Source organism: Micrasema longulum, unplaced genomic scaffold (genome assembly GCF_059751315.1).
Source record: "Micrasema longulum isolate JH-2025_06_02 unplaced genomic scaffold, ASM5975131v1 h1tg003124l, whole genome shotgun sequence".
Lineage (NCBI taxonomy): Eukaryota > Metazoa > Arthropoda > Insecta > Trichoptera > Brachycentridae > Micrasema > Micrasema longulum.
The window spans coordinates 1-14,301 of NW_028280220.1; the positions used below are offsets into that span (position 1 = coordinate 1).

The window sequence follows — 14,301 nt, forward strand, 5'->3', positions numbered from 1 at the left end:
TCAACATATACAGACAAACATTTTATGAGTTTACTGTTTGCATCACATGCGAATTGCACCGTGAAATAAGCCCCATAAGAACCCCACGTGCGTGAGCGAGATAAGAAGAAATAGTGTCGTTCGCGCACGCGGATTTCATACGGTTCGGATCTCGGGATGCGAACAGTACCAACGTCGAACAGATCTCTAATTCTCATGCGGTGCGAAATTTATTGGGGAAGAGAATAAAAAATTCTAGGTAAGTCTTGTTATAGAAATTCAAACGTAAAATATTATAAGTCTACATATTATTTGCACTTTTCAAAGTCAATTACAAAGAAAAAATAACCATTAAAAAGGCGTACTTAAACATTTCACTTATCAAAAAAAACATTACTTTTATTGTTTTGACTTCACAAGTTCACAATAATTGTCGCAAAAATAAGGAATAAAATATCATCATTCCCTTTCCACACCTAATGGTGCATAGGACACTGCATATTTACACCAATCGCAGCATATCTTGATTATTTTTGTTACATGAAGGTAAGATGATCGGTCTTACGCTTCAAGTACCAGTCCAGGGACTATGAAATATTCTAGTGTAAAAATACCTTTTTAAATAAATACTTTATATCAACCATGTTGGGAATCAAATCCGAGACCTCTTGCATGGTAGGCAAACGTGCTGACCATTACACCACGAGGCCGGCACGTTTTAAAATTTATGTATAAATATTATATTTATGAATACCTGGTAGATTTTATAGGGTGTGAGGTTTATTTGTATGAAAGAGTATTATAATGATTATGAGATGTGAAATATTATGATTACATAAAATATATTTCAGGATCCAAGACAGTGGATGCTCTCTTGGGGTCCAAATGGGGAACCAGCGAAACTCCGTTGTTTGTGGAGAGAACAGATGTGGTCAACTTCCTTAATGAAATGCTTGTGCATAAATTCTTTCACCGAGCTAAGAAAGTGAGTTTTTAATTGCGATATCCTTGCCACTTACTGAAGTTTTTCAAGGAAATTATCAAAATACGTATTTGAAAAAGTCCCTTATTAAAAACTTTTAACCATGAAATATCTGTTAATTCAATAGCCTCTCTTCAAGAATCTCCAAACTCAATGACATCAACATAACATTAATGATAACAGATTAATTTATTTATGCTTTATTAAGTTAGTGCATAACATCTTAAGAACTAATATAAACTTTTTACAATTTATTTTCAAAATTTCTCAAAAACATATTTCTTCAGGCAACTCATTGTACGGCTTCAATCCCTTGGTACAATGAGTTTTGAGACTCTGTTTTTCTTCTCGGTGTCTTATCTTTTTTTTTATCCCTAGTTTCAAATGTATGGCATTGTTGATTAAATTTGATTAGATTTTGTATTTTGTTTATCCCCTTTATAATTTTATGTATAAAAATTGATAAATTATATTTTATTTGTTACTTTACTTTGAGCGAGCCAATTTCTTTGTGCATTCTTTCTACTTTAGAATACATATTTCTTTTGAGTATAATCCTCATTGCCTTATTTTAAAGAATTTGTATATTTTTAATTTCCCCTTCATTACATAAAAAAATAATGGAAGAACAGTAATTTGTGTGTGGACATATGATTGTTTTATAGATAAGAACATGACTGTATCCATTACATTTCTGAATCGTCCCATAAACGTTTTTTTTTTGTTACACATTGAGAATGTGTTATGAAATTTAAATATCTATCTGAGTAAATTCCGAGATACTTTATTTTATCCACAGAATTTATGTATAGATTATCAATATCCTTTGGGTATATTTTTTTCTCCCAATATTCATACATTTTGTTTTTGCGATATTTAATTTATTTACTTTTAACCATTTTGATACGTGTATATTTAGTTTATTCATTTTACACCTTGACAAATCGAAGAGTTGTTTTCCAAAACTAGTTAGTGATACAAATATTTCGAGAAAATATAAATTGTTTGCGAAATATTCTCACCTGAGTCATTGCAGTTAGTTAAACAAAGTGTTGTTGCATACAATGATATATCTGTAGGTACTGTGTAATTAAATTAACCCAATCATGACAAAGATTTTTTTTTTCAAATTTCATGCTGAAATTTTATCAAAATTCAAACATTTTGTTTACCCACCCCCTGGGAGCCTCCAGTAAAAACATTTCTGTATAATATATGGAATGCTTTTTTTATACTAAAATAGTATTTTTTTCTGACTTATAAATAAAATATATGACGTTTTCAAAAAAAAACTATAGGTTTTATGGTTAACCTCATCTGTTTTTACATTTTGTAAAAAAATCACCCTTTTCAAAATTCTGGCACGTCGTCATAGCAACTACATACATACATCTATTGAGACTAGAAATAACTGTTAACTGCGTAATTATTGTTACAAGACAATTCAATATGATGGGATAGAATGTCAATGCTTTTTTGAGTTCCATATGGAACTATCTTCATGAATGGGTTTAATATATTTCCGCTATTTTGAAGCATTAACATGCAGTAAATTTCTAATAATCCGGATTAATGCGTGTCAGATGTTATCACATAAATCTTAGTTAATCATGCCCGGCAAAGTTATTTACTTTGACGAAGAAACGCGTCGGCCGCCAGGGCCCCTTTTTATTGTTATCATATTATCTTATTTATTTTTTATTTCCTGATTATGATCCTGATATTTGGAAATCCGTACGACTAGAGTTCAGATAAACTGACTTCTACTATATTTTGTTAGAATTTTAGTGGCATTTATTCACAGTGCAGTTATGTTCTTTATAGGTGACAGTGACTGAACAAGAATTAAAAGGAAGAAGCAAAAAGAAAGACAGCGACAAATCGGAAAAGGATGAACCAAAGAAAAAGGATGATGGAACTGCTGAAAGTCAAAATGAGGGAAAGGTATAGTGCCAAATTTGCAAGTGTATTTTACTTACTTACTTACCAAGTCCGGGCTTCAGACCTCGGTACTCACAGACAGATATTGCCTTGTCAGTGGCCATCCTCAAATCATCCTCTTCACGAGCCAGCCGTATTTGAGGACGCCGGAGCAGATGAGGATCATCCTGCACCTCTCCACAATCGTAACTCGTTTCATTTTCCTCCGGAAAACCTCACTTCTGTTGATTATATTTGCACCTAATCACCCCTACCCGTAGTCTGTTGAGAACATTCTACAAAGGGAAGTCCAAATTGTGGTCGGTGTTTTTGTTTTCGGATGGCATTATCCAGAGCCCATCGCCGAGTTGTGACTTTGAGGAAACTCGTTCTTGATCTCAGTCTCACAGACAGCCACCCACAAAGTCTTCGTCATCATCCCTCTTTCCACACTTGGTGGTGCATATGGCACTGCATTAATTCAGCGTATTTTGATCATCTATTTCATGAAGTGATCAGGTGATCAGTCCTATACTTCAGGTACCAGTCTAGGAACAGTAAAATATTTCAGATAAAACAACCTTTAAAATCAATATTTCACGTCCACCCTGCCAGGAATCGAACTCGGGACTTCAAGAATGGTAGGGGAATGCGCCAACCATTACACAACGAGGCATATTTATCTTCGTTCGATATCCTTACTCAGGATTTTTATCTGAGAGCAGCCATCAGTCGAAAACTTTAATTCAGGATTTGGGTTTTATTTCAACCACAGAACTGTATTTTTCATCCGCCCGAACACAAGTTTATTTCTTAGATGTTAATTATTATTTGGAGTTTTTTTTTAAAAATGTTATTTATAAACGCACACCTAAACACATAGAACACAAAAATATACAATTGAATGAATTATGCTGCCCACATTCGTCGTATATTGTTTGATTTTCAAATAGCTTATTATTTTTTTGTAAATTTTCATTTCTATTTCTATCTCAGCTGTTAATTAAAAATAAAAATGCTTTAAATGGTTCTTCTGTAATGTTGCTACACGTAACTTTTTTCTTTCCAGGGTCGATATTATCTTACTGTGTTGCTACTTATGAAAACCTGTAATTGGCTTATTTGTTATTTGTTTTTTTTTTTAATTTAACAAAAAAAAACTGATCTTGTAATTTGGAGAAGTTTTACCAATGAATTAGATTATCGATATGTTTTACATTTCTTGACATATATTTTGTATCCCTTTAACATCGTCAAAGCCTTAAGCATTAATATTCATCATATCCCAATTTACCTTTATAATATTAGGAATTCAGAATGTATGAAAATAATGTTTAATATAAGATATTTTTAAATAAAAGTTAATTTAATTACTATAATTATTTTTTGAGATTCCATTATTGAGCTTAACATCTGAATATATGTTCGTTCCTTCAGGAGAGCAAAGGAGAGACCAAAGATAAAGAGCAGCAGCGCAAGAAACGCAAGATTCGCCTGGACATGCACAACGATCAGGTGTTTGTGGATGGCCCGGAAGCCTACGTATGGATATACGACCCCATTCCCTTCTACTACTGGATCATCGGGGCGGCACTCGTGCTGGGGGCCATCGGTGTCTGCATGTTCCCCCTCTGGCCGCCGAGCGTCAGGTAAATTTACCCGTACATTATGTAACAAACACAAAAATAACCACGCCGTTTCTCCTTGGGGCTAGGCAGAGAGAACAGGATGCCATATCATTTTGTTTTTGCATACAGACCTAGCTTCCTTTACATTTTCTCATACACGCATGCCGATTATTCTGACTTCTGACTTGTCCATCTTCAAGTATTTGTTGAATTTGATCATGCCATATCTTTCTCGGTCTTACTTGTTTTCTGTATCCATCAACATTCATATTGTAAATCCTTTTAGCCATACTTTCACCGTCAGTTCGCTCTACATGTCCAAACCTACACGGCACTCCCTTATTTTGTCGATAATGCTTATCTCAGCCTTATATAATGCACAGATCTTGTCGCGTGATGGTAGTGTGTAGAATGAGCTCGACTTATTTTTTGAATTGATCACTTTGTGGTCTGGTGTTTAATGCGTTTACTCGCCGCTTTTATTTCTGTCAAAAATGACTATTAAAATTTTTATTTAACCTCTATGTGTACCACCTCAACTGCGAGACCACACAATTTCAGTTAAGCTGCGTATGGTTGCACAGGGGCGTGGTAATTATTTCCCAGATTATGTCATGATTTAAGACTGTCAATGAAACTACACAGAAAAATAATTTATTCTCAAGTTTCTTTTATTTAACCAACTGTTTTACAATGGTTTTAAAATTTCACATGGTCTTATCGTTAATTAATTTGAAAAAATCTATCGAAAATAACTCACTCTCTAGAACACGCCTTTTATAAATCATCAAGAGGTTAAAAATAATTGGTTTTAAATATTTATTAAAAGCCACAGTTTACCAAAATATGATTTATGATCATTTTTTTTTTTAACTTGACATCAAGTTTCAAACTTCGCACCTCTGGTCCGTGAGTTTGCGAAGCTATCACGGGACTACAACCCAGTTCAAAAAATTTACAATTACTGATAGGAAATTCGAAATAAATTGCCTTTAATATTTTGGATTTGAAATTAGGCAAGCTTGATGGATAAAAAAGTTATTGTAATTATTTACATAATTGTGCAGTACTGTAGTCTTAGTTATTATTGTATTAATACTGTTTAAAGTATGTTATGGGTAGCAATAGTTTTTTTTATCCACAGTTTTGTTTTATTTGATTCTTCAGTTTGGTTGAAATTTCACCTGAACAAATATTTAATATGTTTACATAGCAACAATACATTTACCAATTTAAATCATAATTGTGTCCATTTAAATATATTTCTGACCTTCTGAATGTATTTTCGTTTCTGTATTTATTTTTACAGTAGCAAAATTATTAGTACTAATTTTATACCGTTCTACTAATAATATGCATATCAAATTAATCTGAGTACCTAGATTTATATTTTCCGTGCAGAAATTTTAAATTTGTTATCAAAGGAAACCATAGTGTTTTATCCATTTAAATTCTGTGGACACACGTGTAGTCGCTTGACAGAGTATAAATTAACACGTCACCTGTGTAAATGTGAAGTGTGATAATTATTAACATTTCTGATTCATCAAGAAAATTTCAAAACAATTATCCGTTCGTAAACTTATTTTTGCAAAGTAAGATTTGTGCGAACCTGATTATGTAGTTCAGTAGAGCGAAACTAAAATGATCAATTCGTATTCATCAAAATGGTCGATGCAAACAAAACAAAATTCACGTGAGAACTTACAACTATCTGTGTGTACAAATTTTTACGACCTGTGAGATTTTTATGATTGCATTTGACTTGATCCTTTGCTAGCTGGAACAACTCCCCACACCAAACCCCCGGTACACTTGCGTGTGTTATGTAGCCAGGAAAGCTTCTTTCTACTCTATTATTTTCATTCAACTTTTCCCTCTATTATAATTTATAGAACCTTTTATTCCGGCCCCCTAATAATATGTTCGAGATACTCCGTCTTGTGTCATTTTACCGTATTTATTATACTAAGAACTGTCTCATTTCTAATACGGTGAGTCCATTTTTTTTTTTTTATTCTTCGGTAGCGCCGCATTTCGAATGCCTTGAGCTTATTCATCAGAACGACGGTGAGAGTCCATGTTTCACAACCTTACAGCTGCATAGACCAAACATAACATTTCAAGACTCCGAGTCATTATTTTAATTTTAATTTCTAGTATCATTGAATTTCCTGTTGTGTATTCTGTATTATTATAAAAAGATCACCAAGTTTTTATTTTTATAGCTATGTTGAACAAAAATAATGTTGAACAAAATTAGGACAAATATTCCGTTGTTTTCGATACGTATATTGTATTCCCTATTTCCTTACAAGGCATAAATGTATTTGGTTCACCGTTTTGTTTCAGTTGTTAGTTTTAATACATATAAATTTTGAATAATGGGTGAATGTTTTAGGAAGGGTGTTTATTACCTGAGTGTGGCGGCCGTTGGCTTCCTGGTTCTGATCATTGCGCTGACCACACTACGCCTGGTGGTGTTCTGTCTCGTGTGGGCTGCCTCCCTCTCCCGTCACCACCTCTGGCTCCTACCCAACCTCACCGAGGATGTCGGCTTCTTCGCATCTTTCTGGCCCCTTTATCAGGTAAACTAAAATATGTATAATTTAAGACATGCACTCTGTATCACGAGTGTCAACTGCCTATTCTATGTACTCGATTTTCATAGAAATATTTCAATTAATATTTTATTTTTTTTATTATATAAATAAAACACGAGTGATACTTTAATCCACAAATTTGGAATATCCAGTGACGGGTTTCATCGCTTTCGCGACATCTTTGAGACTGGTATCTTTATTAAAAAGTTAAATGTATTTATACAGAACAGAGTTAAGGATACATAATTCAAAGTTATATGTAAGTAGATTAAATAAAGTTATTTTTATCTTAAGGATCATTATCAACAAATTTTCTATGGGTTAACTAATGAATGGGTTCTATGGGTTAAAAATTAATATTTTCATGATGATTCATGATGATTCAATGAAATAAGGTAGGCAATAGAACTGCGCCTATTATAGTGTACGCTCCCGCCGATGAAATGAGATCTAAACAAACTATCGAGGGTAGGCAGAGAGGATAGAACTTCACACCTTTTTGGCTTTGCATACAGACTTCACTTCCTCAACATTCGTACATCTTCTAATGCACGCATGCTAATTATTTCAACTTTCAACATGGCCGTCTTCAATCTATTGGATTTGGACTTGCCATATCTTTGTAGGTCTTCCTAGTTTTCTGAAATGATTTAAATAAAAATTTAAGTTAGTCTAGTTTAGGATTTTATTGCAGTTATCTAAACAATAATGTGTAAATTGCGTTTTTTTGGTGCATTGCAGCATCTTTTGACAAAACAAAAACATTATTTTTCCTCTGCGGACGCCGCAATGTGCTCTGAAATTTCAGCAATAAAAAATAAGAAGCTATACTGTAAGATTTAAATATTATTATTTGTATGCATATTAATTTGTATAAATACTCCGCAGTATGAGTATAAGGGAGACGGAGCCAAGAAGTCAGAGAAAGGGAAGAAGAAAAAGAAGAAAGATAAATGTTCCGACGATGAGGGAGACGGAGATGCAGAGCCGCTTCTGCCCGCCAAGGGTCACACCAAGGATGAACTTCATGGGGAGTGTGACAGGTAAAACATGCACGGATAAAACAAACAAAAATAAAACTTTGTATGTTTTACTAATTTATTACATATTTACACGTAAACTACAATGTCTACAAAAACCCAACTTTTCAGAAGAGTCAAATCAGTGATTTTTCATACTTAAAACATCATGTATTTTTTGATGAGAAGCTTAAAGTAAATTTGTTTTCTAAAATATATTGGTACACATTGAGTACTGTATGTTTTCCTCTTAGAGTAATAACCTAATATAGTTGCCCATATGGAGAAAAACTTTTTTATGATTATTGACCACAAAGTTAGCTACAGATTAAAGCAATACTACGGGCCGTGGGTACTTGTGTTGAGAATTGCAAGCGCTAACCGAAACCGTCATTACACGTTTGTTGTTAAACTAAAAACCAAACTAAAACCAGTCCAAAAATTTGGAACGCTTTTGTTCTATGCAATATAGCTTAAGGGCTTCTCTTGAGAATTATTACTCTGAGGTTTTCTTACTGTCCTTATTCTAATTTGGTGTGGAGATACAATAAAAAATAAATAAATAATCTTTGTTATTAAACAAAATTAGGATAAATTATTGTCTTAACCTAAATTCAAAGCAGGTGCAGTGTAATTGACATTTTTGTTTAAGTGTCTTCCTTTAGGGTTAGTCTTAGTTTTCATTTGAACAAAAACGTCATATTGACTTGTACAAATCATGATACGCAGTTGACAAACGTTTAGAAACAATAAAGTTATAATATCATTAAATTAAATTAAATTGCGATGTTTAAAACATAACAATAGAAAAATTTAAAGTTATAAAAAAGATGGTTTAAAAAGTTGTCATAAAAGTGGAAACAATTTTTCCGTGATCTATATGACAGTTGTTTTTAGTGATGCTATAGAAAAAAAAGTGATATCGTATAAATAAAATTTCCCAACATTTAGGGGAAAAATTATTTTATGCAAATTCAAAATTCTATTTTAATTATTCTTTTAATTTACTCATAAAATAATTTTTAACGTGCTGTTTTTAAATTAAATAAAAAACAGATTACATAATATTGTTTGAAAAAATTTTAAAATATTTTTAGTGAAATCATTGAAAATAGGTAAAAAAATATTGTCGATTTCCAGTTATCACAGTATTTACAATTTTTCTGGAAGTATATGTTCACTATAGTGTAGCAAATTAATTTTATTTTTATGTAATTCCTATTTTTTCCATACATTTTTCATTTCCTCACTTTAGCGTTTTCCTCAGTTTTACACTTTTTTCTTGTTCCCTCGAAAAACGTAAAAATGGGATTTTACTGTATTTTGTATGGTAAAAAATAATCAATCATAATCTCAAATACGGAATAAAATGACTTACGTTGTATTCAAATATGCATTTCTGTGTGTGGGTGGATGAAGAATAGAGTTCTGAGTGTTAAATAGAACCAGAACCCGGGACGAGTGTGTTTCACTCGATGGCTTCTCTTGGGTAAAAATAATGAAAAAGAAAATCCAGTGGAGACAAGTTTACCTTGTAGTGTTGTTGTTGGGGAGTTTACCTACCATACTCCAGGTCCTTGGTTCGATCCCTGCCAGGGTGGGCGTGAAATATCGGTTTTAAAGGTGGTTCTACACTGCAATACGTATTTAATTGTTCTTGAACTGGCACCTGAAGCGTAAGACTGATCACCTTACCTTACATGTAACAAAAATGATCTACATACGTTGCAATTGGAGTGCCAATGCAGTGCCCAATGGGATTGGATAGGGAAATTATGATATTTATTTATTGAATTTAATAAAATACAATTAAGATTTTTTTAATGTTAGTTTCGCTTAAGTAATTTTATTTTTTAAATGCTTTTCCTCTTCTTTAACTAATTTAAATGTGTCAAGTTCTCACCTTTTCTATGATGTACCCAGTTCTCGTGTATTACAATCCTGGTTATATTAGTGAGTTATCCCTGGATCTCTTTAATCTTTTAAATTCCAGTTTTAATGGCTTTGTTGCTTGGCCTTCGAATTTATAAGCCAAAAGAGATTGCATCTTTATCACAGTAAAAATCTACCACTTGAAACAGAGTGCCTTTTAAAAATTTGAAAGTATCAGAAAATTAAATTGTTTCTTTTAATAATGTATTATGTTTATTTTGTTACTTTGTTTTTAGGGGCGAAAAGGGCGACTCACAGAATGAGGAAACTCCCGGCGGTCCTGCCGATAACACGGAGAGCGAATCGGAAGGGAGCCAACGTTCTTCCACCGGAAAGGACTTTGAGATAGTCGATGCGCAAGATGTGGATACTTCATAATAATCTCTTCACACACATCCGTACCTAGTTACTAATCACTACTTAATCAATCTTACATATAATGACACATAATACTGTACATAATATTTTCATGTACATAAATTATAAATCAATTTACCACTTTTTGAATTTTCACATCTTTGCAGAATTTGGTGGTGTTTTTTTCCAGTTTGTTATGCCGCATTTCCTGACATTTTTGACGGCATAACAACCCAGAGAAGGCTATCAGCAATTTTCCACTGTATTTGATAGCCATTGATGATAGTTTCATCGTTGCTAGAATTATGTCTTCAAAATTAGGCAACTCTTAGATTGGATTTATTTGCAGCTGCTTTTAAGATGCTTAGAATTTGATTATAATAATTCGATGTGGTGAAATGTTGTCGTGTTGCTTTATATTTCATCGGTGTTATTTTTTTTAACTGTAAAGGTATAATATGAAATCAAAATTGAACCATTAAAAAAATACATTGTATGTACATTATTTTATTACAACAGTAAAACTGATTTTTTACGTTCCTAGATTTAATGTTAGGTATCTATTCATTTGAAGTGAAAATAAAAATTTGGTGCCATTTTATTTTTTGTTTGTCAGACATTTTGTCAAAAATCATTTAAAGTTTATATGGTTTTATAAAAAATAAATTAATTGAAAAAAATTACTTCTAATATGTAGAAAAAATCTTTCTACTAAATAAAAAAAGGATAGTTTTAACATTGATGTGCGCTGTTCCGATTTATTTGAGTAATTTCATGTATGACGAGTAACACCTCAGCGTAATAATTCTCTAGAGAAGCCGTTAAGTTCTATTGCATAGAACAAAAGCGTTCCAAATTTTTATTTGGGTTTTAGTTTGGTTTTTAGTTTAACAACAAACGTGTAATGGAAGGTTTCGGTTAGGGCTATAGGTAATCTGTAGCTAACTTTGTGGTCAATAATCATAGAATTGTTTTTCTCTTAATGGGCGAGTCTATTAACTTATTACTCTGAGGGTAACACTCACTTTCTTCATTTAATTCTTTACGTAAGTATAGAAAAGTGTGAAAAGAGGTTTTACTGTATCTGCATACATTATTAATTTATTGGTCTATTTGTGATTTAGAACATCCTAAATGAATTGAATTAAGTTTCTGATTCTATCAGTTTTATGTTAACTCCTTATTCACATATAAAATAAATATGTACCTATAGTAGCGGCTTCACCTTAATCACAAATATTACAATATCTTTAAAACTATCAATTTGAGTTTTTGGTTTTTCAAATACAGTAAACAATCCTTTATGCTTCTCTGGAACATAAAAATAGTGCTGGGCGGATGATCTTGGCATAAAGTAAAGAAATTCTAGACACAATTATAAGATAAGTATAGTTAAAATTAAAACTAAACTCGCATATGAGAATCTGGATTTGCCAGAAGGTGCTTTTTTAAATTAATTATTATTTATTTATGGTATTTATTAAAACAGTGATGTTTATTTGCATTTAGATTGGTTTTACATTTACTGTGTATTTACAAACAAGTACATTCAGCTATTGATACAACTAACTGTACACCTTTAGTTGGAAATATGGCCTTTGTGTTTTTTTAAATTTGTACCGGTGTCCATGCTCAGTACAAAGGTATATTTTTATAATTTTATAAAATATGTTTATGGTTTTTGTGTATTCATTGTGGAAGTTAATAAAAATATCTAGTTACTGTTTCAAACTATGATTGTATTATTTCAATATTCCAATATAATACATACATATATGTTTTATTATGTACATAATTACAGTTTTTCAATATCATTCACTATGAAAGAATTAATAAGTATCAATTTTGTTTTGAAATCTGAAAAGGTGGTTGAAAATTATTACACACTCAATTATGTTACTTGACAGATAAATACTACCCGCAAAATTGATATGCAGAAAGATATTTCCTATCATTTAAAATATTTACTTCCTTGTTAATATTATTTACCACACAATTTATTTCATCCAATCTTCTTGTGGGTGTCTGATGTTATAAATAAATGTAAATTACCATAGTAAATATCTTCTTTATTTTTCTGATTTATTAGAATTTCTTGCACTTACACACAATATTAATATAAGTAGCAGAATGCAAAATTTAATTTTTCAGTCGGGCATTTGGAATTTTCAACTATCTAATAAATAAATTTTATTTGCGTAATAATGTAAATTCAGAATCACAACCCTAGTAAAATTTCAAAACCTTGATAAAATCATTATCACAGTAGGCTAGTAGAGTATATTAATAATGTCTCACCAAGCTAAAATTATTGTAACTCAATTGTGTTAGGAGAAATGCAGCTGAATTAAATATATATATATATATCGGTAGATGAAACATTATTTGTTTTAAAAACAAGCTGATAAACTAAATGCAATTGGAGGCAATCAATGTTTAAATTTAATAATACCTGGATCACTTTTTACATCAAGAGTTATTTAGTTGGCAGATTAAAAATTTTTAGGACGATCAATGTACCATTTTTTTCTTGGAACATTTTCAATGTGAAAGTCAAAATGAAAACTACAATATTTTTTATAATTTATTTATTTTGTAAATGTCATGTCCTTAAAAATAACAATAGAAAAATAATGATATTTTTAAGAATATTCATATTTTATTATATTTTTCGTAAATATACATACATATATCTATTGGTCATTATGTATTCTTACATATTGTGCATACAAAAAATCACCATGTATTGAGGATCACATAAATTAATGCTTATTTTCAAGATCTCTGCACATATTGTCTTCAGTAAAATGTCTTAATCTCATTAAATTTTTCAGCAATAATAAATTATCATGAATTGATTTATAGTTTTGCGTTAAATGTATCTGCTACTTTTGATCTACGCAGACTTGCCTGACAATAGTCGGACTCTATCCATAACATAAATTTACAAACTGAGGAATGTTGCAACTGAACATAAGTATTGTCAGACACCATCAATAAATTCAATATTTTTATTCAAAATACTACATTAAATTTGTAGTTTGATAATATCATAAACATATACATATATTCACATCAGACTTAATAGTAAAACACTAAACATAATAATTAACAATTAAAGATATTTATGCTATTTACACCTCCTATTTGAGAACAATAATGTTATTTTTTAAGAATTCAAAATCATATCAAAGTTGACCAGTGATGTTTTATTTACTTTAATGATTTAATAAACTTTACTGTTGGTAGTTATTACGAGGTATTGAAGAAATGTGTCCGAAGTATGGCACTAGTTAACCATTGAACGTGGTGCAAGTATGAGGAATTAATGGTTAGTAAATGTGGATAAGTCTGTTGTCTGGTCCCAAGCGAACACGGCCACTGGCGAGGAGTCTGAGGGCTCGAGGATACGCTCGATATTCGGATTGGTGGATTCTTTCTGTCAAGGTTTCCAAAGTGTCATCCGAGTTGATGGCAACTTTCTCCTGCACCAATATAGCGCCATCGTCTACCCCATCCTGGTAGCAAAATAATAACACAAGTTTTTAATTGACAGGAATAAAGAATTTTTATTTATAAAAACAGAAAAATAAAAGACGGCTTTTCACAAATTGTCATCTTCACACTTTAGCGAAACTCAGTATTGTAATAATGTAACCACTTAGCTCTCTTCACTACTATAAAGAGTATGTTTAGTATGCACTAAACTTTTGAAACAAATCTTCATTTAACGTACAATAATAATAATGTAATCAAGTCAAGTAACATTATTTAAATTCTTCAATAGTATACTGCTATTTTGTTGATAATGATGACTTTCTAGTGCGTCATACTGCATTTAATTTTAAAAATTTAATTATAGTAAAACCTCATTTTTACGT

At 31.4% G+C, this 14,301-nt stretch overlaps 2 protein-coding genes across 3 annotated transcripts in view; one reads left to right on the plus strand and one right to left on the minus strand.

The window, feature by feature from the left end:
• The first annotated feature begins 817 nt into the window (after window positions 1-817).
• Trp1 (translocation protein 1) lies at window positions 818-11,086 on the plus strand. Its single transcript, XM_088241865.1, has 6 exons — window positions 818-964; window positions 2,786-2,905; window positions 4,319-4,530; window positions 6,911-7,097; window positions 8,001-8,155; window positions 10,300-11,086. Exons 1-6 carry the CDS (start codon window positions 929-931, stop codon window positions 10,439-10,441), a joined length of 852 nt encoding a protein of 283 aa, XP_088097991.1. The 5' UTR covers window positions 818-928; the 3' UTR covers window positions 10,442-11,086.
• A 1,991-nt stretch (window positions 11,087-13,077) lies between these two features.
• Gart (trifunctional purine biosynthetic protein adenosine-3 Gart) overlaps window positions 13,078-14,301 on the minus strand; it is a 37,449-nt gene continuing 36,225 nt past the window's right edge. For both annotated transcript variants that reach the window (XM_088241863.1, XM_088241862.1), the window contains exon 21: window positions 13,078-13,938. In XM_088241863.1, coding sequence (XP_088097989.1) covers window positions 13,753-13,938 — 186 coding nt within the window. In that variant the 3' untranslated portion in view covers window positions 13,078-13,752. The remainder of the gene's footprint in view (window positions 13,939-14,301) is intronic.